This window comes from Alternaria incomplexa (assembly GCF_024043165.1).
Source record: "Alternaria incomplexa strain BMP 0042 chromosome Unknown scaffold_20, whole genome shotgun sequence".
Lineage (NCBI taxonomy): Eukaryota > Fungi > Ascomycota > Dothideomycetes > Pleosporales > Pleosporaceae > Alternaria > Alternaria incomplexa.
The window spans coordinates 229,663-253,276 of record NW_026249869.1 but is presented as its reverse complement, the minus strand read 5'-3'; the positions used below and the strand labels follow the sequence as shown (position 1 = coordinate 253,276).

At 53.5% G+C, this 23,614-nt stretch overlaps 7 protein-coding genes across 7 annotated transcripts; 3 read left to right on the top strand and 4 right to left on the bottom strand.

Moving 5' to 3' along the window:
• Positions 1 to 1,055: 1,055 nt before the first annotated feature.
• J4E90_010252 (uncharacterized protein) lies at positions 1,056 to 1,433 on the top strand (the record flags this gene model as incomplete). Its single annotated transcript, XM_051439766.1, has 2 exons — positions 1,056 to 1,325; positions 1,380 to 1,433. The coding sequence occupies 2 exons, from the start codon at positions 1,056 to 1,058 to the stop codon at positions 1,431 to 1,433; spliced, it is 324 nt and encodes a 107-aa protein (XP_051286420.1).
• A 2,809-nt stretch (positions 1,434 to 4,242) lies between these two features.
• Positions 4,243 to 4,578, bottom strand: J4E90_010251 (uncharacterized protein; the record flags this gene model as incomplete). The annotated part of the gene is made up of 1 exon (XM_051439765.1): positions 4,243 to 4,578. The coding sequence occupies one exon, from the start codon at positions 4,576 to 4,578 to the stop codon at positions 4,243 to 4,245; it is 336 nt and encodes a 111-aa protein (XP_051286419.1).
• A 4,361-nt stretch (positions 4,579 to 8,939) lies between these two features.
• On the top strand, positions 8,940 to 9,390 carry J4E90_010250 (uncharacterized protein; the record flags this gene model as incomplete). Its single annotated transcript, XM_051439764.1, has 3 exons — positions 8,940 to 8,993; positions 9,076 to 9,247; positions 9,383 to 9,390. The coding sequence occupies 3 exons, from the start codon at positions 8,940 to 8,942 to the stop codon at positions 9,388 to 9,390; spliced, it is 234 nt and encodes a 77-aa protein (XP_051286418.1).
• A 360-nt stretch (positions 9,391 to 9,750) lies between these two features.
• On the bottom strand, positions 9,751 to 12,220 carry J4E90_010249 (uncharacterized protein; the record flags this gene model as incomplete). The annotated part of the gene is made up of 3 exons (XM_051439763.1): positions 9,751 to 10,547; positions 10,598 to 11,251; positions 11,299 to 12,220. 3 exons carry the CDS (start codon positions 12,218 to 12,220, stop codon positions 9,751 to 9,753), a joined length of 2,373 nt encoding a protein of 790 aa, XP_051286417.1.
• Positions 12,221 to 13,260: 1,040 nt separating this feature from the next.
• On the top strand, positions 13,261 to 14,070 carry J4E90_010248 (uncharacterized protein; the record flags this gene model as incomplete). The annotated part of the gene is made up of 1 exon (XM_051439762.1): positions 13,261 to 14,070. The coding sequence occupies one exon, from the start codon at positions 13,261 to 13,263 to the stop codon at positions 14,068 to 14,070; it is 810 nt and encodes a 269-aa protein (XP_051286416.1).
• Positions 14,071 to 16,000: 1,930 nt separating this feature from the next.
• On the bottom strand, positions 16,001 to 17,115 carry J4E90_010247 (uncharacterized protein; the record flags this gene model as incomplete). Its single annotated transcript, XM_051439761.1, has 2 exons — positions 16,001 to 16,467; positions 16,521 to 17,115. The coding sequence occupies 2 exons, from the start codon at positions 17,113 to 17,115 to the stop codon at positions 16,001 to 16,003; spliced, it is 1,062 nt and encodes a 353-aa protein (XP_051286415.1).
• A 2,644-nt stretch (positions 17,116 to 19,759) lies between these two features.
• J4E90_010246 (uncharacterized protein) lies at positions 19,760 to 22,532 on the bottom strand (the record flags this gene model as incomplete). The annotated part of the gene is made up of 2 exons (XM_051439760.1): positions 19,760 to 20,725; positions 21,225 to 22,532. 2 exons carry the CDS (start codon positions 22,530 to 22,532, stop codon positions 19,760 to 19,762), a joined length of 2,274 nt encoding a protein of 757 aa, XP_051286414.1.
• Between the last annotated feature and the right edge of the window lie 1,082 nt (positions 22,533 to 23,614).

Sequence of the window (23,614 nt, the reverse complement as noted above, 5' to 3'; positions counted from 1 at the left end):
TGACTTGGAGAAGTTACAGTAGGAAAATGTAGGCAACTATCGACTGGATCTGACGATAGAAGAAGTCAGATCACGCGCCATTCCAGTTGTCACTTCGGTCTAGGCAATCTACCATTGAACCCGAGAATTGAGACCTCAGGCTCATTTGGATATTGCCGTTCTTCGTCCCACCATCGCAATGCCATCCTTGTTCTTCCGCCTTTTTCCATGCGCAACCATCTTTCGGACGTTGTTGTTGTTGTTGTTGAAGCAGATCTGTGCTGAGTTAAAAAGGTTCTACTGAGTTGCGAGCGAGTAAATAGCAAATTGACACTGTCAGACAAGGCTCGGTTTTTTTCAGCATCGTCAAGAGGAATACCCCAAGACTGAGCGTTGAAAACAACAGTGGTTTGTCATCACAGTGTCGATCGAAAGCCCTCCAGTGTGCAAGGATTGGGAAGGGGATGGGGAAGACTTAGCTCGTTGAGATCCTTGGAAAGAGACAGTGTCGAAGTCGAGCGCCCAAGGCGAGAGTGTGACAGCAGAGTGTCGCATGGATGAACTAGAGGCGTTAACCGTGATCATGAGAGGAGGGGGTAGAGGAGTGGAGTGAAGTGCCCTCAGGTATCCAAGTGTTTTGTTGATCATTAGGGGTTTCCTTCAGCAACTACAACTGTCATCTTGGGGTGCTTGCGAGTAGCGATGACGCTACAGCGTGTGAACGAAGGGGGCAGGAAGGGGAGACTCAGCTTGGTATTGTGTAGTATTGTAGCGCTTGCCGCAGGCCGTCGTGGTCACTTGGGGTGAGAACAAAGCTCGACGTGACTTGGGGTAGTGGAGGTGACCGGGGAGGAAGGCAGCCTGGTGAGGAGCAAATTTATACGCGCAGGGCACGTGCTGCGCTCGCGGCGTTTGGCCTTGATAACTCCTCCGCGTCGAAGACAGCTCCCCAACCAACACACTCCATACCAAAAGTGAGTATCCTCCTCTTTTTGATCACTTTGAGATCAAGTAGCTGACAGAAGTCTTTAGTCACCACTACCACCACCACACACATCACCACCACTACACACAACATGACCACCACTGCCCCTGCCCCCATCGTCCGTCCCCGCCTCTCCTCCACGCTCTTTGCGGAGCGTGACGAGCTTGAGCGGGACATCCGCAACAACGACGCGAAGATCGCCCGATTGGCCGTCTCGCCGAGGTGGAACTGGCTGGAGCTCCGCACGGCCCGCATCGTGAAGCGGAGCTTTGAGCGCAGCCTCATTCTTCTGGGCATCGAGATTGATCTCGCCTTGGAGCGCGAGGTCCAGAACATCGAGTGGCTCATGTCACTGAGCCAAGTAAGTTCTTCGAGTCTGATTGAGCCTTCAACCGGTGAACTAATGTCTTCTCAGGAGGAAGTCCGTGCCCGCATCGATCTGGCCTGGAGGACGGTCTACTCCCGGTAGGCTCGTACGCCGCGGGAGGAAAGAGGAAGAGGAGGATGACAACGACGATGAAGAAGAACCGCCCCTGCCATTCATTCACGTACCTGTAACGGGTCTCCCCCATTGGCTTAGGCTACCCATACTGTCTTCAATGCCTGTTGCTGGGTACGAGGACAGTATACTTGCTAGGCAACTGGTCTTAATTGACTGGGCGCTAGGCGAGGATAGTGGTATGCCGATGCGGCTATCTGTGCAAGCGGATAGTTGGGACTTTGGCAAAGCTTTTGGCGTTGAGTGCCGCCAAAGATAAGTAACCTTTCGAGGCGAAACCAAATGAAGCTCGTGATACTGGTCGAGCGTCCCCAACATCAACAAGAGGTAAGCACGTATTCTCTTGGCTATATACTGTCGGATAACTGCATGAGCTCTAGGATCTATGTCGCCCTCCCGCGTTGTCGACGTCCCCATTCGCACTTGACCTCGACCACATGTCCCCTCCGCGATCATTCGTTGCCATACCTCGGATCGGTGTAGTTCAGGGAAACAACGGTTCACGGTTGGGCAAAGTTGCGCAAGGAGATGGCCTGCTACAGTGGGCATCCAGACATGGTGTCTTGTGGCGGAGGTTGAATGGCAAGACAGCATCGTGCAGAATAGGGGTTGCGGTGCCTGCTCCGATGGGCATAGCCGGAGTGCCTTCAGAGAGACTATATGCTCCAATGCCACTCATTCCCAACAAGCTCGTTGATCCTTGTATGCCATGGTGCTTATGCGACTGTGAGAGACCTTTTCTTTAAGAAAAGCTGGTTCAGTGCTACCTGTTATCGTGCAAGGCCATAGGCACTCAATAGCTCCGAATTTGGCTCAAACTCGAGAAGTTCAATTGCGTTCATCGCTGCTTTATCAGTACCATGAGTGCGGAAGTCCGCTGTCAGAGACTGTCAAGACAAACCACGTCATTTGACGAATCCCAACACCATCCGCGCGTCAACCGTGGCAACGACGTCGTGAATAATAGAACTCGCTATGAGCTACATTTTGGCTTTTGTATCTCTGAAATGCGACTTGTAATGATCTTATCGCAAGTCTGGCATGATGGCACCTTAGACAAGACCATGACCGCGGTAAGGGCCTTAGCGCGGATTGACTGGCGCGAGCGCACTGCCCTAGGGTCTGGTATTCTGAGCACATTCGCACATAGAATCCGTTCGAAGCTCATACTTCTGCCATGATCTGACGCAGCTGTACATCGAATTACATCATGTCGAAATCGGAGTAGCTATCTTGGTCGCGCAATTCTGGACCAGCCAGGCCATCTGGATGCAAAGCTGGCATATCCGCGCCCATCGTTCCCAAAGTCGTCTCAAAATTGGATGCAAAACCCCAAAAGTACCCTCCTCTCTGAGATGATCGATCGATCGCGCAGAGAAGTCGTTCAGCCGATCTGTTGGAGGCTCTGTTGGATGCGCACCTGGGCAGGCTGCTGCGTGGCACATCAGCAGCAGTAACGGCCTCAGTAGATCAAGATGACACGCCTCAACACTTGCGCAAATTACCAAGTAATGCGAAGTCGACAGTGAACTCAAAATTGTTGACGCGGGGTGCTGGAAACATCACCAATGAATGTAAACATAACAACACCACGAAATGCTGTCAACACGACACTTGCGAGGCTTCGCGAAGCCACCTCGTCATTCCAGCCAACTTCAGATGGTCACAATTCCAATTAATATCTCATGGGTATTGGTGTTATTGGATTCACAAAGCAGCAGTTCACGCCAAAAGATCAGAAAATGTCAGTGACTGATTTCATGCAATCGAAGGAAGAACTTCTTCCTCAAGCAACTCGCAAGCGAGAAGACTCAATGAAAAAGGTCGCGTCGGCCAGAAGTAGTGCAATACTGGCGACACTGTGCCAGTGAGTATGAGCAAGCCCAGTGACCCACCAGCTGGATGTAAAAATTGGAGGGGAAAAACATGCAAAGTGAGCAGCTAACGCGCGCGAGAAGCAAGGACGCAATCGCGCTAGACTCCTCACATATACGAATATATGCATGCGGTGCAGGTGTTAAGCTGCTGGTGCGAGAGTAGGAGGGACGGGGGATGAGGGGTTTATATACTGGCCTGCCGCTTGGCGTCCCAGCGCTCACGTGATCTGACGCTCGGCTGTTATAGTCTGAAAGGTCTCGGTTATGGCTTATCTTCGGGAGCAATCTGGGACATTGGCCGTAGAAATTTACAGTGACGTATCGAGCCGCCCAGGTTGCCGCACTCAGATCAACGTCCGTGCGCTTCTGAGTCCATCAAGTGCTGTCGCCTCTATTTCCCTTCGCCAGAAAACTACTTTTGTCGTCACCAATTTTTGAAACGAACAAGTCGCTGCTTCGGCCTTGCGCGGTGTCTAGCTAGTGAGGACTTTTCCGAAGCTTACATCCATCTGTGGTCCGGGACTGCCTTCGGGTTCAGTCCTAGACTCAATCTTTGAATACCCTTTACTTCTTTTCATCGCGTTTTCTGGCTTGCCAGTGACTTGAGGAAGAGACAGGAGGGCTACGTTGCTGCTTCACATCATATGGCTCCCCCAGTAACGACCATGTCGTCAGCAAGTGGCTTTTTGGCGGGCTGTTTGTAGTCTCAAAGTACTCAGTAGCTCGCAAATCACATCGTGCCAGAATCCATGGAACACTTCAATGGATTGAGTCACGCCAGCATGGTATGTGAATTGGATGGAGAAAGTGCAGAATCGTGTCTTATTATGGTGTATCTACACCAACGCCCCAGCGCCCTCGTTATGCTCCGAACCCAGATCTCTCAGAACACGTATGCCGAATTAACGGCGGCGGCCTTGCAGCTTTGTGCGGAGGAAAGCGCGGCGAAAGGCGCGGTCGCGGGCGGCGGGACGAAGACAATTCCAGAACATGGGAATACTCACGTTCTGGAGGCGCCTGGCCTCCTCTGCCTCAGCGCGAGCAACCTGCTCCCTCTCTTGCTCCTCCTTCTCCTCCTCGTTCATCCTCCTCAAGTAGATTTGGAGGTAGTTGTACGCGAAGTTGGTCGCGACCCTTGACAGGCCCATGTTGGCCGGAACTTCCTCTCGCGCACGCGCAGCGACTCCCAAGTACCAGTGCATCCGGGCCAGCGCATAGGAGGCTGATCCGTCGTCCATAGTGATGTGGTGATGGTTTGATCGTTGTGGGGTTGGTTTTGAGGTTGTTGGTGAGGTTTTGTTGAGTCTATCGCAACTGTCAGCCTTGATTACTGTGATACTCATGCAGTGCAGCACGATCTCGATGATAACTGGGATTCAAAACTTACGGTATGAGGAGTTGGTGATGCTGGAGTTCGGTCAAGTCCAGCAACGAGGAGAAGATATAGGACTGAGGCCCGCGCAACACGTCAATAGCAACAAACTCGGACAATAGATATCGGACCTTCAGTAGAGAGCTACATCGATTGCTATTGTGCTGGAAGCTTTCAATACGGTATATGTGTACAGCATGTAAATTCCAGTCGAGTCACAATAGGTCCAGCCCAGCAACGTGGAAGTCCCTCGACCTAGAATTCTCTAAGTCACCTCGCAATTGCGCGCACTTGCATGGGTAAGCTCGCCATGTACGCAACACGTAATCTCAATTTGCGTTCAAGTCCTTCACGGCTCACCTTCATCAAGCTAGCAGTGCACATGATGCTGTCGATTTTTGCACCGCCAGGGCGTCTCCTCTGGTCCCCTTCACTTTTGGGGACGCGCAATTTGTAATCTCCCTCCAGGCAAACGCGCGTGGCCTTAGTGCTGTCGTCGCTACGTCAACAAGCTTGATCAATTTTGTCCTTACCCACCTACTCACCATTTTTTTCCACAACACACTCGCACCCCATGATCCCATTCTCCCTTGGATTTTCTTCTACCCATCTTACATTATCAGCACCTTCGTCACTCTTTTCCACAGCTTCCTGGTCCTTTGAGATGGCAGTGTCAACCTCCGCATGCACCGGAGCGACAACAGTCACTCGACCGCGACGCACACCAGCGGCGCGTCACCTCCAGTCAGCAGCTTCTGAGATTCAGACTCTGCCTCTCGGCGTTTGGGTACTCACTCTCTGTATGACCCCTCTTCTTGCTCACCCCCACCGCCCATGATGATCCCTGCCGTTGGCAGAAGCTACACTTTTTGAGACATGTAGAACCGCTACTCTGTGGCTGGTTCACAGTTGATGATAGAACAAGCTTTCTGATGGACAGCATACCCACGCATTGCGCCGGAAATCTTTTTAAGATCGTATGCTGACAGCTATTTAGTAGTCACACACCCTCTCTGCAAGGTCACTCGAGGCGACCTCGAGCTACGCCAGGCTGTCGCGTCGCACTACCGTTCAGAATACCCTCTCCTTCTCCAAGGCATATCAGAGAAGACAAGTGTCGTTGTGCACGTTCAGATTGGTAAGTCCTCCTCTGTTCCTCGCTCGTCGCGTTGCTATGATGATACCTTGTCTCGGCACTACCCTTCTATATAATCTTCAAGCTAGGCGATGGTTACCCTTGGTAGCCTCCCACATTAGCTTGCCGGATGGGTAGGGATGTCGAAATAAATCTGGAAAGAACAAACGAGCAACTACATTAGCCATTCCATTCAGCACTGCCTCGATCTACCGAATGCTCGCTAACTGAACCAATTCAGCGTTCCTTAGTCCCGGTCTTCAAGCGCACTCGAGAGGAGAGAATGCCAGTACCTGTGTCGCGGGCGGCCGGATATTCCACTCTCATCTTGCCAGCAGCAGCTCGGCCGCAATCCTCCAAGCCCGTCATTCTTCGACGAGACTCCGCCTTCTCAAAACTTACGAGCTCAAGTATCGGTCCCGGCATCAGTAAGTCTCATCTCTTCGCTGCCCTTCCCCACCCCTGCAATGATATCAACCCGATTAGTTTCAAAGAACACGCTTCTCTTTGATACGTCGAGGAACGCTGCAACGGAGCTCGGCCTAACAACCTTGAGCTCTCCAGCAGCTGTCCAAAGAGACAGAACTAATCTTCTTTGATACGCCGGCTCCTTTCTCCACATTTTTCGTTCCTACTCCTTGATATCCGCTGACCTTCCGTGGTATCTAGACATGGCGCCCGTCACTTCCCCGCCCACACGAGATGCAGTGGTCCCGCTCGGCGAACCCTACGTCCTTCTCCTGGGTGCCGGGTCGACAAGGGCAGTGTCCGCACGAATGTTGCGCCCCATACCGGTAAGTGCCAACTCACTACCCTCACCCATTGCTACCATGAAAACAAACCGAGCTGTGGTTCAGCTTCTCGAACCACGGCCGTTGAGGAACGTTGCAACGGAATTCGGCGTAGAATCCTTGAGTTCCTTAGCAGCCAGTACGACGATACAGTCATCCAATTCTGCTAATCTCTTGATCCGTCAACACCCTTTATTATCATCCTTCAAGTCTATCTTCTGGATCCGGCTGATCTCGTGTTATACCCAGACGTACCAGGACAGCAGCTACATTGTCCCTTTACCGCCCATCCCGATGACACACAAAACCACAAAGGTAAGTCAATTCCGCCCGAACCTCCGGCGATACCATGATGATACCACCGATATTGTCTGAGTCCGTTGATGACAACATCGTACTCATTCCAGCTGACGTTCCCCAATCCTTCGCACGCACGCTCTTCATTTACTCGATGAGCATTCGCTAACCATTACCTACACAGAACCGCAGTGAGTTTATACGACCCGCCCAACTGACGACTTCAGCAACTTCTGCCTCTTGACCGGTCAGATCAGGTACGTAAGTGCGCGTCCGAACCCCTACTTTCTCACAAGATGAGCAACCGCTCAACTCCTGACTTGTTTCACTCGCTTCTCCATATGAGGATGCCATGCATTGGTCTACGTTTCTGACGAGACATGTCCCCTTCTTTCTGCTGCTCTCCATTGTTGAACTTCATTGACATCTGCGAGATCAACTAGAGAATGGACGCTATCCTCAGAGCGCGAGTTACATCGAACGTCGCGATTGATTCAACTACGGTACGTCTTTATCCTGTCCTCTTCCCTATCAGCAAATGATGAGATAGCGGTGACCCCATAAATGTATCTGAACGTCTGAACTCTTCATTGAAGAAACTACGTCACCATTCTGATGCATCTCTGCTCCATTCACTCTAAACGAACATTTCCTCGAGCCATGCTAATCAGATGTATGTCAAGCAGTCTCTCCAAGCCTACGACGGCGGCGCCTCCCCCTAACAACGCGCGCTTCCTCCGCACCGTCCTCCTCGAACGCAACTTCAGCTACGCCGGCTCGCGCATACAAGGTAGAAAGAGAAGGATCAGGACACACATCAGCCAACCGGCATTTCGGCGTACGTAGCGGTACAGCCCTCACAACCTGGTACTCGCACATCACCTCGGCACGGGCACGTAGCTTCTGCCTTTCCCATGGCGTTGCTGCACACCCACGCGCCGAAGAAATTCTGGTGTCACTGGACAGTCTCCGCCATGTTCTTTCCGTACTTGCTACGGCAAGTTACATGGCGGTCTCGACAGTGACATCTGCCCTTTGTAGTAAGACTTGACTGAGCTCAACCTACTCGGTCAGGTTTAAACTAGTGGCTAAATATCGAATTTGTCATAGCTAGCCTGCCAGGTAAGTTGCCTTCTCATTCGACTTCGTCACTGCAAGTTACCCTTTACTGACATTGAACAGATCCCCTGGCTGCTCATCGTAGTCCAACTTCTCAGCGGCACGTTTACGGTCCATTGTACTTCTCCCATAAGAACGGTGGCAGGGCGTGTCGCAAGATCAAGATACCTCATCCATCCTCGTGCTCTCCTTACACTCAACGAGAGCATAGATGGGTAGCTGAGGCGAGCGCTACAAAGGATGTCTTGAGCCTCTTTATGGCCTTGGCATAATATCTAGCAGCTTACATTTCTGTTCTACTGGGGGTTTGTTGGGCATATGATGGAGCGTGAGGACGACACGGAGCTGGGTGCGAAGCTTGTGGTGGGGTTCAATTGGGGTGTATCCGGTAGATGGCTTGTGTGAAGGACTTGGTCGCAGCACGAAACTCGCAGTGTACGCCACAGCCCACAGCATCTACTGGTTCTTTTCACGTAGATATTAAGATTGCAACTCTTTCAAACTCCCTCAATTCTCATGTGCCGCAAAAGTGAAGGTGAGCCTGCTAAAGTGGCACTGAACGCACCAAGGACGAGAATCCAAAGGAAGACGAAACTTGCACCATCACTGTCTCCTCGCCGCGTAACGTGCAATTTCCCGCTTCTCACGGTGAAAAGTGCCCCCCCGCTCCTCTTCCCAAAGCGTATGTGTGAGGGTGAGGAGGGGGAGCAAGGTAGGTAGGTACAAATCCGCGTCTCTGGCTGACTTCTGTTCCTTAACCTATCCACCCACCCACATCAGTATGTATTCTTCTGAACATTCTATTTCAGCTTCAAATCACAGTATTCGAGTACATATAGCTAACATAGATGTGCGTAGATCTCAAACCAAATCATCACCACCACCATGCCCGTCTCCTCCTCCGAGCTCGCCGAGGGCATCCACCTCGCCCGCCGCGAAGTAAGTTTTTACCTGCTACAATACATTCACAGCTCTATTCTACCCATACAATATCATACCTAGGAGGATACTGTATTAACAGGAGTTTCAGCTCAGGTTCGCCCATGCCGCCCGCCGCCGGCACGTGCAGTGCGGCACGTGGAGCGTCGACGAAGACCTGGCGCTTCGGCGCACCATCCGCCTCTGCCGGCGCGCGCTGGCCGTCTTCCTCCCCGCCTACGAGGTGACCCTCGCGCGCGAGGCCAACTTCCAGCGTAAGTTATATTCCTTTCACTTGTTTTGGTAGTTGGACATTTGGAGCTGTATCAGCAAAGTGTCTTCATATCTACTCACCTTCATCAACAACACTCAGACTATACTCAATTGGAACACTGCTAACATGTAAACAGAGGCGTAAAGCCCCCCTCCTTGTGCCCCTCGTCCCCGCGCCCTCGCCTGCTGCGCCCTCGCCGGCTGGCTGCCCTTCGGGCACAAGATGACCTCGGGCGGAAACTTTGGGCCCTAGGCCATACGACTTGAAAAATTTGAATAGATCGTTTCCTCCTCGCCATATCATGCCGTCTTGATCTCCTTTGTGCCAGTGACATGTATGCCGTTGAATATACTATGCACCTTTCAGCTCCCCACCACCAAGCCACATGTATGCCTCACGCCGTATAGCAAACTTCGTATCACAGTGTGACGAGCGGCATGTAGGGTCCTGGCATCCTCGTATTCCTACTTACAACGGGTATAAAGTGAATGTCCACGCCAACCTCTACTCCTCCAACCAGTCCGCAGCACTACCAATAGCCCTACTAACAATGCCAACCCACCTCTCAACCCCCTCTTCACTGTCCTCTTCGATCGCCTCAACGATACCAGGGAACGTGGCACCAGAATAGCCCGTCCACTTTCCAGGGGCGAAGACGACGTGCTTGAACCAGCTTCGGCCGTCCAGACCGTCCGGGAACAGGAACTTCCTCTCTAGGTACTTGTACTTTGTGTTAATGCCGCGGATGGCGAGGTATAGTTGCACCTTCTTCCACGGTTGCCACCAGGGAATGTCGCCGATGTTTTCGTATTGCGCTGCGAGATCAGCGGCGGTGGCGTCGTGGAGGATGGACGCGAAGAGGAAGTGGGAGACGGCTTCGTCGAGAGGTTGGAAGACTTCGCTGGAGTCTTTGTTTGGGGGACCAGCGTCGAAAGCCTTTCGTTTGACGGCGTCGACGTAGGTCTGGAGGCCAATCGCGTAGTCTGTGGCATTCAGCTGGAGGATGGGTGTCTCGACGAGCTTGGCTGCTACGAGCGCCCACATCTTGGCGATGGTGGCATGGTATTCGAAGGTCGGGTCGCCGTACTTCTTCATCCAATCGAAGGAGTCGTAGTTGCTGTGATAGTGGTAGACTGCTGACTTGGCGTCAAAGCCGAAGCCCATGTCGATGCATGGAATGCCGGCGAAGTCCTGGAAGGCGGTGAAGTCGCTGCCAGAGCCCATCGTCTCAATGCGCTTGTCCCAAACATCGTAGACAGATTGGCCAGCGACAGTCTGGTTCGGGGACATGACCATACGAGCTGGTAGATGTTAGCTGAGGCTGAGTGACAGGGTATAAAAGCAAGCTTACCGACTTCCTCCACCACACTGCTCATCAAGGGCGCCGCCGAGAGCTTGAAGTTCGGGCCTGCTGTGGCAACGTCGACATTCAGATATGCGACCGTGGAACCAGAGAGCCAGGGCAGGTATTCCTCAACCCACTCAGTGCTGCCGACCAAGCCGTACTCCTCTCCGTCCCAGCTCGCGAAGACGATTGTCCTCATTGGCTTCCAGCCAGCCTCCATGGCAGCTCCAAAGCTTCTGATGACCTCGTTGAGCGCTGCGCTGCCGCTGTTTGGGTCTCCTGCGCCTCCAGCAATCCAAGCATCACGGTGGTTGCCGAGAACAACGACTTCATCGGGGATGGTGCCGTTGATGATTCCAATGACATTCCACAAGGGCGTCGTAACGTACTCCTGCTCGTTGACCAGGTTGAGCACGAGGTCGTCTGGCGAAGGCCCAATGTTATATTCCACGCCCTTGTAGTCCAAACCGCCGCCGTGCCAGTGCTCGTTGAAGGACGAGGCTTTCGGACCGTGGCCATTGAGGGCTTTGAGGAGGGGAAGCGCGTCGAGGTAGGAGATGGGAAGAGATGGGATGTGTGGCATCGCGTGGTCGACGGGCTGGCGAGGGCAGCCAGGTTTCGAGGGATAGCCTGGAGTGGTAGGGTCACCTGGCGCGAAGCCTGTGGATTATTAGCATGGCACGAAAGAATGACGGGTAGCAACTTACTCAAGAACTGAACGCTTCCTCGCTGGACGCTGCTGGGTTCTCTGGCCGGTCCGTCGGGATATGTCGCAACGCCGTTCTTCTCGGTGACCTCTCCATCATCGCCAGGGTCGGTGTACATGGCAACGCCAACCATGCCCAGCTCTTGCGCGCGCTTGACCTTGAGACCGCGGAAGACGCCTCCGTACTTGGCCAAGGCGATCTTGCCTTCCAAACTGACGTTGGCCGCCCGTAGCTCCTCAAAGTCTCTGTACGTTCCGTAGTTGACGAATACGTAAGGCGCCGTCACGTTGCCAGAGGCGCTGTATCCGTGGAAGGTCGGCACGCGATCTGCGAGCTGGCTTGACTTGTCCTCGTCCAAGACGTCTTCTTCCAGTCGCGCTTCGTATTTGACCTTCCACTCCTGCTTTGTCGTGCTGTCAGCCGCGTCTTCCTTGTCGCCAATCTTCTCCATGAGTGCTAATCGATGGCCCTTGGGGTAGTTGATGTAGACGTCGTAGTCGACAATGGTGCTTTCGACGCCCCATTCCTGCCATCTTTCTCTGGTCCATAGAGCCTGGCTAAGGTTCTTTCCGGCGAGATGCGGTCCGCTGGTGTAGTACCTGCTCCATTCTTCAGCCTTTTCAGCACTGGGTGTTTCTAAGAGCGCCGCCCTGAGGCCTTCGAAGTCCAGGGCCGTCTTTCGCACCCATCCGTCGGGTATTTGCGAGGTCGATAAGGAAGATGCCGAGAATCGCGATGCAGGGGCTACTTCGTCTTGAGTGGGTGGCGCAAAGGCGAAAAGGAAGACGGCAGCAAGTCCTCCAGCGATTATCGTCGCGCTCAGCAAAGTGGTGCATACAAATCGAAGCCGATGGTGTGGGTATCGGTCGCGATGGGGTCGGACATCGACGCGCTGAATCAGCGGGGTGCTTTCGTCGGCCATTGTCGCTGGCTTCTCATTGCTCGCCGGGAGCTGCATGTACGAACAAGAGGATTCTTTCACACCTGGCCAGAGGCATGCAAGATGGAAGTTGAGATAAGAGACAGCTGCGCGGAGCTATGCCGGACACCAATGGGACCGAGGTCGATGGCGTCACGCACTTATCTCGTCCTATCTTAGCGCGGCTGTCATGTCAGGGGTCTGAGGACCCGCGGAATTTGTTGCCAACATCAGACTTTCATCCGCATCGCACATCTCTTCGAAAGGAGCGCGCGTTTTGGCAGACATCTCTAATCACGCAGTTGAATCTTGAGGAGCTTCATACTATGCAACAGACTGTTCATCGGCCACGTGATCGCCCTCCGCACCTCGCACGTCGCGCACAGCATCATCCAGCCATCGTACACCATGCATTCCACCTATAGTTCTATATCTCTAATCATTTCGCAAACCACGGTGTTAATGGCGAGTGGCTTCTACGGCTTGAGAAAGAATTTCTGTAGCCTCGCGCACCTTCTGCCATGCCATCTGGCTCATGTTCTCAACCCATCTCTCCACACAATGCGCTGTCTCTTTCGTCAATAATTCATGTCTATCAACTTCTGCCGATTCTTGATTTGCTTGGCTTTCGCACCTGCGGATCCCATGTTGCCATCTCCAGCATCAAACGACCAGAACAGCCAGCAGCTTTACCAAAGTCTCTGAGCGCAGCGGCGACATTGTTTGTTCTCGTCATTTCAATCACAATGTCCTCTAGACAATCTTGTCATAACGCTGTCTCTTCGTAAGCTGGGCTTCGTTCTCAGTCAACAAAGACATCGTGAAGATTGCATAATGGCCGTCACATCCATTGTCGCATTGTCAACGCTGAGATCGACACAGGATCGAAGCAGCGCAAGTGTATTTATACACTAAGGCCTATTTCTTCCCTGTGATGGTTCAGAATCCACTCGAGTCCGAACTTACCCAACATTGCAATCTTGACACAAACGCAACACCCCGAGCCCAACACATCGAACCCGCAACACGAGATTCGCAACACAATGGCCACTCCCTCCATTGAAGCCCCCCAGCTCATGGGTATCACAGGCGACAACTGCGCATCCTGCAAGTCGACTACCGTCCCACTTTACGACTTGCCTTGCCACGAGAGCGACGACTTCCACTGCCGCGACTGCCTCACCAAGACCTTCCACGCCGTCAACGACCAATTTGTACGATGCCCACACTCGTCATGCCGCCGTATTGTCGGCTTCGAGCAGCCTATACCCCTCGCGCAGAACCTCCATCTTGACAACGAGTTTTACGACCGGGAGCGCATCGACAAGATCCGCGAGCAGCCGGAGGTCATGAACAACCTGATCGCGTTCGTAGGCGAGGAGGCTGAGGTCATTTTACAACACGTCTACACTATGTTTGAGGACCAGCTCTTGGACCCCGTAGCCCTCGGTGGCGTCGCTGGACACTACACTGCGCGTGTCGCAAACTCGCTCGTAGCCAGCTTCGCCTGCAACCCCTTCGTCTGCGGGCTCCTCGCTCAAATTAAAGGCACGTTCAAGCTAATGACTACCCCGTATGAGCTTGAAGAAGACCTCAATACCCTTCTTGATAGACTACTTCACGAGTACGCGCAGTTGAACTATGGGAACGAACTCACTCGGCACGGTGTTGATTTGGAGCATGAGGGCGCGGTGCTGGCTGCTGCACTGAATAATTACAAGCCCTTCAACGAGCTCAAGGAGAATTGGGAGCTGATCATCAAGAAGTGGGTAGAGCTGCTGGCTTGGAGGCACTTGGAGCGCCTGGCGCCGCCTGAGGGTGGTGCTGCGGAGCGTAAGAACCGTCACTTTTAGGGCATGGCATGTAGGCCATAATCCCATTGCGATCATCTCATAGTATAACATGTCGTCTTTGCAATCAATATCATCATCAATGCAATCTGTAGCCTGCCGTATCTCTGCTCGTACGTCATATCAAAGATGCTGCCGCACTGACCCGTCAACACGTACCTTCCCCATCCGCTCCCAGCCAACCACATCACTCCCCCGCTCCTTCCCTTTGCAAAAGTCACCCTCACCACGACTTTAATCTCCCGGTGTTCCCCCGACAGCACCTGGGCACGACCCCCGACAGCATGACTAAGAAGCTCCGTGCTTTCAAGCTCTTGGCGGCTCTCCCTCCCACTATATAAACAGCCGATCCCCCTGCCCAAACCACCAACTCACCTTCTCCCGCCGGGCCTCTTTAGATAGTTGCTTTCTGCTTTGCTTTCTGTTTTGCTTTCTGCTCTTGCTTTCTTCTTTTCTGCACTTCCCCAAGAATCTGCTAACTCGGCTTCTGTACAGACTCGGTAAGGCTTCCTCCGCCTCGCATACGGCGATTCCCAACTTGGCTCGCAAGAGCTAAGACCGAATCCTCTTAGCATTTCGCAGCGATGGGGTAGAGTGTGGGCTCTCATTGAGTGCAGTGCTTTATGCACTGCCTTGAGGAAGGCTTTTGTGACTGTGACTTTCGAATTTGTTGTTGTAGTGATCTCAGTGTGCTTTGATTTCGCTTATGTTGACTTGACTTGATTTGACCTTTGCCTATCTTCAGTGCTATGCTATGCTCATGATGTATGTCCTCGCTACTCTTGCTCCTTATCGATAAGACTGTGCTATTCTCCATGTCATTCTCCCTATGAGTCTTCCTTTGTTTTTCTGTACCAGCATGTTACTACGCTCAGGCAGTGCGCTCTCATAGTCGACTTGCTGCTCATTTTGCGCCTATGTTGCGACTCCCAGCACTCTCTACGTTTTCATTGAACCCTGTGATACGCGCAGTGTGAAGCAGGTCCCATTGTCCAGTCAGCTTCTGCGCCTGCAGTTCATTATGCTCAGCCTCTTCTGGCTGGAAGTCCAACGCGCCCAGCGCACTCAGACGAAGGACGGCAGGACGACCGCCGCGACAACAACCGAAGAGCTATCATGGCTCTTACGCGTGGCCACTCACTGATCAATGAGAAGCTAGACGTGGACTATGCCGCAGCGCAAGACGTCTCGACCGTCCAGGCTATCATCCAGAACGCTACGTCCATTCACGCGCTGACTTTTGATTACCAGGGTGCTGTGCTATGGGCATACTCTCCTCCATCACCGCCGCGATCTGCTCTGCCACTCCGGAGTGAGACGAACTCGTTCCCAATCTATACGCTGCCAATCGTTCCTAATACCGCGCGAGACAAACCCACCGTTTGGACGACTCAAAGGTTGCCGTTGAGATTCGCAAGGCTGGCGCTTCGCCCCATGGTACTGCGGTGACGCGACGCAGACGGCCGACTCACAGCTTACCATATCCATCTGTACCCATCCAATCAGGTCCCCTCGAAAAGAGAGAAGCATCTTCAACACAAGAGCTCGCAAGGTTGGCGGACAAGGGATATACTAGCCTGCGAGCAAGGACACAGGAGTTGCTGAGTGCATACACTGGGACGCTGGACCTGCCGGGCAAGCATACTCTTGTGCGCTTGGAGGAATTGGGCAATGTTCATTCGGGCATACAACAGGATCTATCAGATATCACCGGCAAGCACATGGTCAATAGACATCACAAGTTCTCAAATAGATCAATAGAAGTGTAAACATCGGTTAAATAACCAAAGCGCTATGCTACAAGAAACGGGTGTATATACACAAAAGAAGCGAAACAGTCGTCGTATCCAACGAACGAACCATCAAAAGGTTATCTCTCTCAGAAGAAGGGTATCCATCACATCACATCATCCCCAGCGTGTTTCATCGACGCTTACAAGAAAGAGCGAGCGTGGCGGCGAGCCTTGGAGGCAGAGCCGCTGGCCTTGCCCTCCAACCAGGTGATGAAGGTGTCGATGGTGAAGCTCTCGGGGAGGGCGTCACCGCCGGTGGAAGGAGCAGCGGAGGGAGTAGCGGAAGGAGCAGTGGAAGGCTCGGCCTCGGGGGTAGCAATGGGGCTGGCGGAGGCAGCGGGAGCGGAAGGGCTGGCGGCGGGTGCAGAGGGGCTGCTGCTGGCGCTGGGAGCAGTGGAAGGAGTGCTGGGCTTGATGGGAGTGGTGCCATTGCTGGGAGCGGAGCCAGAGCCGCCGGAGCCGAAGAGAGGAGGACCGGGGACGGTGTAATCGATGGTGGCGCCGTAGGGGCTGAAGAGGATACCGGGGTCGGTGGGAGTGTAGAGCTCGGTGCCGATAACGCCCTCTGGAGTCTCGGTTCCGGAGCCAGTAACCTCGATGTTCAAGCCTAGAGATTCAATTAGAAATTGGTTCTTCATGTGATCAGTGGGGTATTCTTACATTGAGGGTAGTTCTGGGCGCCGTTGACGTCACCACCGCCGTGGAGGGCGATGATCTCGTGGCGGAAGACGTACTTGCCAGCGGCAAGGCTCTCGGGGACAGTGACGGGCCAGGTGTTGTTCTGGCCAATCATCTTGACAGCAGCCCATTCGCCGTTCTCGTAGCCAGCACCGTCGATCTTAGTCCACTTAAGCTCCTCCTTCTTGACGGCGGTAACGTCGCCAGTGTAGGGAGCGACGTAGGTGATGACCGGACCAACGTGGCTCTCGGGCCAGGTGCTCCAGTGGAACTCAACGGTGCCACCGGCGGCGACCTTGGCCATGCTGTCGGAGCTGCCCTCGGGGCTGGCGGCCTTGTGGCAGATGATGTCGGCATCGCCGAAGGAGTTGGGCTCGACGAAGCCGTTGTCGAGGTTCTCGGCGTACCAGCCAATGTGCTCTGGCACCTGGCCGCCGTTCTGCTTGGCGTAGTAGTAGTCGAGGCTGAAGCCCTGCTGGAAGACACCGTCGATGGTGACGCCGTTGACAATGCCGTGGGCAGTGGCGGTGGCAGCGAGAGCCGCGATGGCGCTGAGGGAGGTAACGGTCTTGTACATGTTGACTGATGTAGATGGAGTTCTTCGAAAGAATGGAGTTGGTAGGTTCGATAGAGACGAAAGTTTGGAAGTTGTTGAAAGAGTGTCTGCCGGCTTCACACAGTGAAGGACTTGATGAACGAATGTGAGTTGAAAAGAAGGGACTGGTATAGAACCGAAGATTGAAGCTGTAGCGATGGTGCTTGGAGTGAGGTACCAGGTGCCCTATTTATTCAGTTCAGTCTCTGCTCCTACAAATGCTCGGCATCCATTGACCCACATCCTGGGCGACTCGCAAAATGAGAGCCCAGAATGGTGGGTTCATGCCGGGCGCGCAGGAATATGCATCCCGCGTTGTTTGAATCGCCATGTTTCCTGTTGCGGAGAGACAAGCGACATTGTCAGGATGCGCAGGCCGTTTCCTGCCTGCAGCCAAGAGCCATCCCACGGCTCCGGACCAGTTCCAGAATCACTGCGCCCTGCCACAATCCAGTTCTCGGTCTCCGGTATGCATCGTACGCAGCGTATTCGTCGTCATGAATCGTTCCGGTCGGCGTTGTTGTGGTTTCGGGTTCGAGCGATAACGTGCAGCGGGGCCGCGCGAAACGTGCATCCCGCGTGTTCCTGGATTCGCCCTTGCATGCTGGCGCCGCCAAGAGGTTAGTTGTTTCTGTCAAACGAGGTGCCGAGAGCGCCCCATTTTGTGGCGCCTGTCAGATGTCTAGATCCGATCTTGCTGGGTTGGTAGATGCGGTGTTGATGAACGGTAGGGTTGATGTTCATGCCCTCGATGGCGGGCGTGGAAGGTACGTCAGTAAGACGGTCCGGTTGCCGACCTCGGGAACCCAGCTGCCGTGACCTCATCATATCATCCCATCTCCAAGACACTCCGACCGACCAAATTTGTCGCATGCAACACCAAGCTTCCTTCGATCCTGCACAATATCCACACCGATGTTGTCGACTCGTCGACGTCGCGCGCGCAACCGTTATGCACCCCTGACAGCGTAACCGATCCTTGGGGCCCACCACCGGACTTCGCGTGTGCAGCCTGGTTTCAGACGTGAAACGGCCAACATTGCCCCCAATGGTAGTGAGCGGAGATGCGCCTAGATCGAGGCAGGCGTGTTTGACGACATCGTCGTCGATATTAATCAAGTCGGGTATTCGGGGGCGGCGCTTCTTGGACGGCTGGCGGTGCAACTGCATGTCAGGCGCGGCGCCGTCGACTTTAACATCTTTCTACCTCTGTCTTTAACCGTTCTGCCTTTTAGGCTGTCGATGTATATGGTGTGGGCCTGAGGCTGTTTCTTCTTCTCTATGTCTCAAACGTAGCTCGTGATAAAAATCCACAGCAGGTTGGTATGACGGAGTGCCGTCTCTCATCTATTCCAGTGCGTACCTCTCAACCAGTCTCATAGTGTGCTGCAGCCGGAGTCTACCTGGCCCTTTCCAAGCTGTTGTAGTGCGTTTCTTTTTCTGGGGCGTAGGCCCCATCTCCACCGCACATATTGCCAATACTCCTCTTCAGATCTCCCGGTATACGTCAGGCTAGATTGTTCACGCCTATTTTTCAGTGTAGCGCCTTTCAAATACCCCCTGGGTATGTCATTTCGTCGATGTTTCCAAGGTGATGGTGTGACGTAGTCGCAATGTGCTGTCCAGCAACACCAAAACACTGCGCTGAGCAGCCAGCATGACAGCTCCGCGTGTACCTCCAGGCACCCTCATCACAAATCTACCGTAACTGCAGAACCACTCAAGTACTTCCTCGATCACTCATGGTACTGCTCTCGCGTCAGCTGGGAGGTGATGTCACCCTCACCATCCCACATATACCGCGTAAACTCTCCTTCTTCTATCGAAACAACCCAACTCAGGTCTCTTAGTCCAGTGGTAAGACGATCACTTACAATCTCCTGTGGTTTCATGCGGGTGTCAGTTGATTCTGGCACCTCTGTCGGGCCGTGGGGCTGTCGATAGGCGTGATTCCACAGTGTGTATGTGATAAACGCTAGTTCGACTCTAGCAGAGACCAAGTATATCATCTTTTTTTGCTAGATTTAAGTACGTACGTAAGGTAAGGTGGAGGGCAAGAGCGTTTGCGTGGGTGTGCCGCTCCGATTGTGATTTTCGTTGCCGGCTTGTTTGGGGTAAAGGACAGTGCTTTTTTTTTTGCCGACGTTGTCTTCAGTTTCCACACAACTCTGATAATTCTTTATGTATTATGGAGCCGGTTCTTCCTCCATCAAAACACACCAGGATTCTTGGTCTAATGGTATGACGACACAGACCGACAGGTTCTCCGTCAAGGTCATTTGTATAGTATGTGTATTGAAGGTAACTTCGGACCTGCTTGGAATGCCATCGTGACGCGCCCCACTTGTGTAGATCAAGGTTCGATCCCTTGAGAAGCTATCATTTCTTTTTGCCTCTGTAGACGTTCCTGTTCATGTCTACATTGGCTCTCTTTTTGGTCAAGGTCTGGGTAACTTTCTCGTTTTAGGAATACAACAGCGATAGGGGTTGAGTATCTACAACCCACGACGTCAATGTAGACCCTACGGCCCTTTGTACCTTGTTGTTGCGCTGGTTGTGTCCTCTTTGTATCCTGTAAAGCTTGTTGTGGTATGGCACGCGTTGATTGAAAAGTATACGTAAGCGGCTACTCCAACCACGCCTGCAGACCGCCAACCAGCAAAACAGCAATACCCAACACCCACTGCGCAACCCCAAAGGCACCCTGTACGTCGCCCTTCCTGACCGTCCACAGGATCGCGAACACCGCACTACCCAAGCCGCAAACACCCATCGTCACTGCCCACACGCGCTGCGCAAGGAACCCCTCCACGAGATGAACGCCCCAGCCCATACCGAACTCCAACCGCTGCCTCCGCTTTGGACTGCGAAGATACGTAATCAGCTCGCCCTCATAGTCCTGTGGGTGTTTGAATAAATGGAGGAGATACGTGCTACCAACAGGCGGCAGGAGGTCGTTGGGCTCGAAGGTGTACGGATGCTGAGACGGCGCTGCAGACTTCTCTGGCTCGCTGGTCGAAGCTGAAGAAGCAGCGGACTTGGGCGGCATAGACGGCGTCGCTCGAATATCAGCGAAGCGATTGCGATGGACTTCGAATTGAACAAACTCGATGGTCGTTAGCCCGCGAAGACGAGCCCAGTTGAACCACCGCCGATTGAGCTGGTCATAGTGCTCTCGCAGCGCGAGCGCTAGATCTTTGTCGCTTCTCACGCGCCCTTCGTTGACATCGAGATGGACGATCTTTGGTGTCAGGCGGCCTTCGTTCGCACAGGTCAGGAGCCAGGATTCTTGGACGAAGGACGGCATACGGACACTGAAGGGGTTGCTGGCGACGGTACGCGACGGGCTATACTTGGAAGGGTCGCTGGCTCTAGTCCAAGAGTTAGGCCCGCCGTATGTCGACGACGGCGTGGTCAATGTGGACGCTCTGCTCGACGAGTCAAAGATGGAGGCCATCGATGACGCGGTGCTGCTTTGGCTGGTAGGGCTATTTGGTGTATGAGCTCTTGGGCGATTGAGATAAGCTTCAAGAAGGCGGGCAGCATTGGGTCGCTGTTCGATGAAGTCGTCATACAATGGCTCACCGCATGACTACATCTTGTTAGCATGGTCCAGAGAAAGAGTATGCTGAACTACTGACGCAAGTCCATCGCACCCGCACATGCCCCTGCGGCACGGGTGGTTCAGTACCGAATGTATCACGAAGCAATCGAAAACCTTCATAGGCTTTGTCTGACAACGCACTCAATGCAAGACCCCAGTACCTGAATGTTGTGTTTCGACCATGAGGAGAGGCAATCCGTATTTCTGCTTCCGGAGGCAGCGGTATCTCGCCAACATGATCGTCGATCGGCGGCTCAACGATGGTGGGCACTGCAGGCCTTTCGAAATCCTCGACAAGATTGTCGTTTTTCGAATCGATATGATCTAACGCTCTTCTCAGCGCTTCACGGAGCTCATCTGCGCCACCCACTCCTGCCGACTGGGGTGATAGCAGTGCATTGGCGTCCTCGGTATCTATTGACGAAGAAGAGGATGATGTGTGCTTCCGTATTCTAGGTGATCTCTTGCGGCGCGTCACTGGCGATACATGAGCTGACTTGGTCTGAGGTAGGTCGGTGTCCAACCGTAAACCATGTTTGGGTCTGGCAGGGACATTTAGGTCGTCTGCTGATACGTGTCGTAGATGTCGTGGCTTGACTGCGCTCGCAGGCCGCATCGGTTGCGACCAAGTGGCATACTCATCGGTCGCTAGATCAATTCCACTCGACTTTCGAGATACCGGACGGATGCGTTGGCGCAAAGTAGTCGAGTTCACGAGATTTTCTACAACTTGACTATCGAATGCATGATTTGTCGATACTACGCGACGCTTGACGGATTTGTGAGCATCTGATCGCTTGAGATCCAGGTTCGTCGCACGACTCTTCACCCGAGGACGTGTCTTCTTCTCGACACGCTTCCTTACAGGTCCAACGACTGACAGGCCGCGTGTTGGCGTTTTGACGATACTTGAGACCGAAGCCGAGCGGGTGGGAAACAGCGATGGGGCATGAGATGACGGTTCTACATCAGTCTGATCCTCATCCATACGGTCGTGTATCGAGCGAATGTCTGGTATCAGAGTCTCGGCATCACTGAACCCGTCCTCCGCGATCGAAGTCCTGGCTAGACTATGATGCGGCAGATGACTCCTTTGTGGAACCGCAGACGGTGGTGGTCGTTGAACGCCTGATGTGTTGGAAGTACCGATCTCGAAGATATCATTGCGATCCAGAAGACTATCGGAGATTGATGCAATAGTCGTAGGTGGCGAATACAACTCCGCAGGCAGAGTCGCTGAGTCGAGCTCTGGAGTCTCAAATGTCTGATTCGCAGCGATATGCTGGCCCAGATCTATTTCTGCAATCTCGTTCGAGTCTGTCGACCCTTTCAGCAAGCGCACGACGTAGCCCTTTCCTTTCTTCTTGATTCTAGCTTTGATGTCCGTAAGTCGTTTGGATTGAGTAGAGGCTGTTGAGTCGCTACGAGAAAACGACACATTCCAGTCTGGCACGACCCTTTTAAGAAATTCGGTAGGTACATTGTCTAGATCGGCCCAGCCTTGCCTGTCGTGGAGAGGAGTGCTTGGCGGACTCGTCTTTTGAGGAACTGAGCTCTCGACACTAGACTTCAAGCCATCTCGTAGAGTCGTAGACGCGGCAACATTAGGTGCACAACTCAGAGGCACACCGATCGACGATTGTTGTTTCGGGCCCAGGTTGAAGACGAGCTGGAATTGACCAGGATTGCGTGTATCTTCCTGAAGATTCAGAGTGAACGGCACCGATTGCGTCTTTTCGTATTGTGGAAGAGGCGTTTCGCGCCCCACATCAGACGTCTTTGGATCATTGCTCATCGGGTGTTGTTGATTGAAGCGCAAAGGCACAGGAGAAGCGATTGAAGAAGCCTATCGCGATGCGAAGGTCAGCCACCAAAACCGTCAGATGCCCACTTTAGCCTTGCGATGACAAAGGGTTGCCCTGCCCGAAGCCTGAGGGCCATAGAGACTTACCATGTTCGCATAGTGTTCACGCCGCGATGCAGGAACAACCGCCTGAGGGACGCAGAGAGGGGCGACATCTTGCTGGTTTTGACCGGTCCAGGCTGCAGTCAGCTGTAGTTTCGACGAACCGGAGAGGACTGCTGCGGTCGTTCCTGCACTGCCACCACTGCTGCACAGCGATCAACGAGGCTGTCGTGCCGGCCCGCTGATTGGCGAACTTCATCAGCCGAACGCAGCCAGCATCACATGCGTGGGTTGCCTCATCTCGATATGCCTTCTTAACTCTGCCTTACCCGCTGAAAGCGTGGACGTACGATTGCGCAGCCTCGATACATTGTAGTACCTGCTTCTCGCCACCAGACGCGTCGCCGGTGTCATGTTTCTGGGCAGACCTCCTACGCGTCACGCTCTGACACGCCGCCGGAACTCAACAAACCTGTCCATTCGTGTACCAGACGAGATGCGCATCGCATGATCGCTGAATGGAATGCGCAGTCCGCATCGATGATGTTGAGATAGACTTCGTGGCTCGAGGTAGCGAGCTGTCGCGTTCCATGGCACCCGTGGACGCGCCTTCCCGCTGCCAATGCCGTGCGTCATGCCACACCCATCTCCCACTTCCAGCCCCCAACTCCCGACATATACATACACCACCACAACACAACTGCGGCATACCTCCGATCTCCAAGATCTTGGCCATGATGCTCCGGAGAGACTCTCGTCACATGCTCTCATCATTCTTCCGGACCAATCTGTTCAGAGTTCTTCCTCCGCGCCTCGGCACATTCGATGACTAGGCATTAGCCAAGTTGGCTAAGGCTTGCTCGGTGTATAAACTACCGCTTTCCCCGCAAGACACGAAGATCCTTGTTCCCCACAATTACTCCGGACAGCGGTCTCCAGATTCCCGCCATTGAACGACGTGTTTTTTGCGG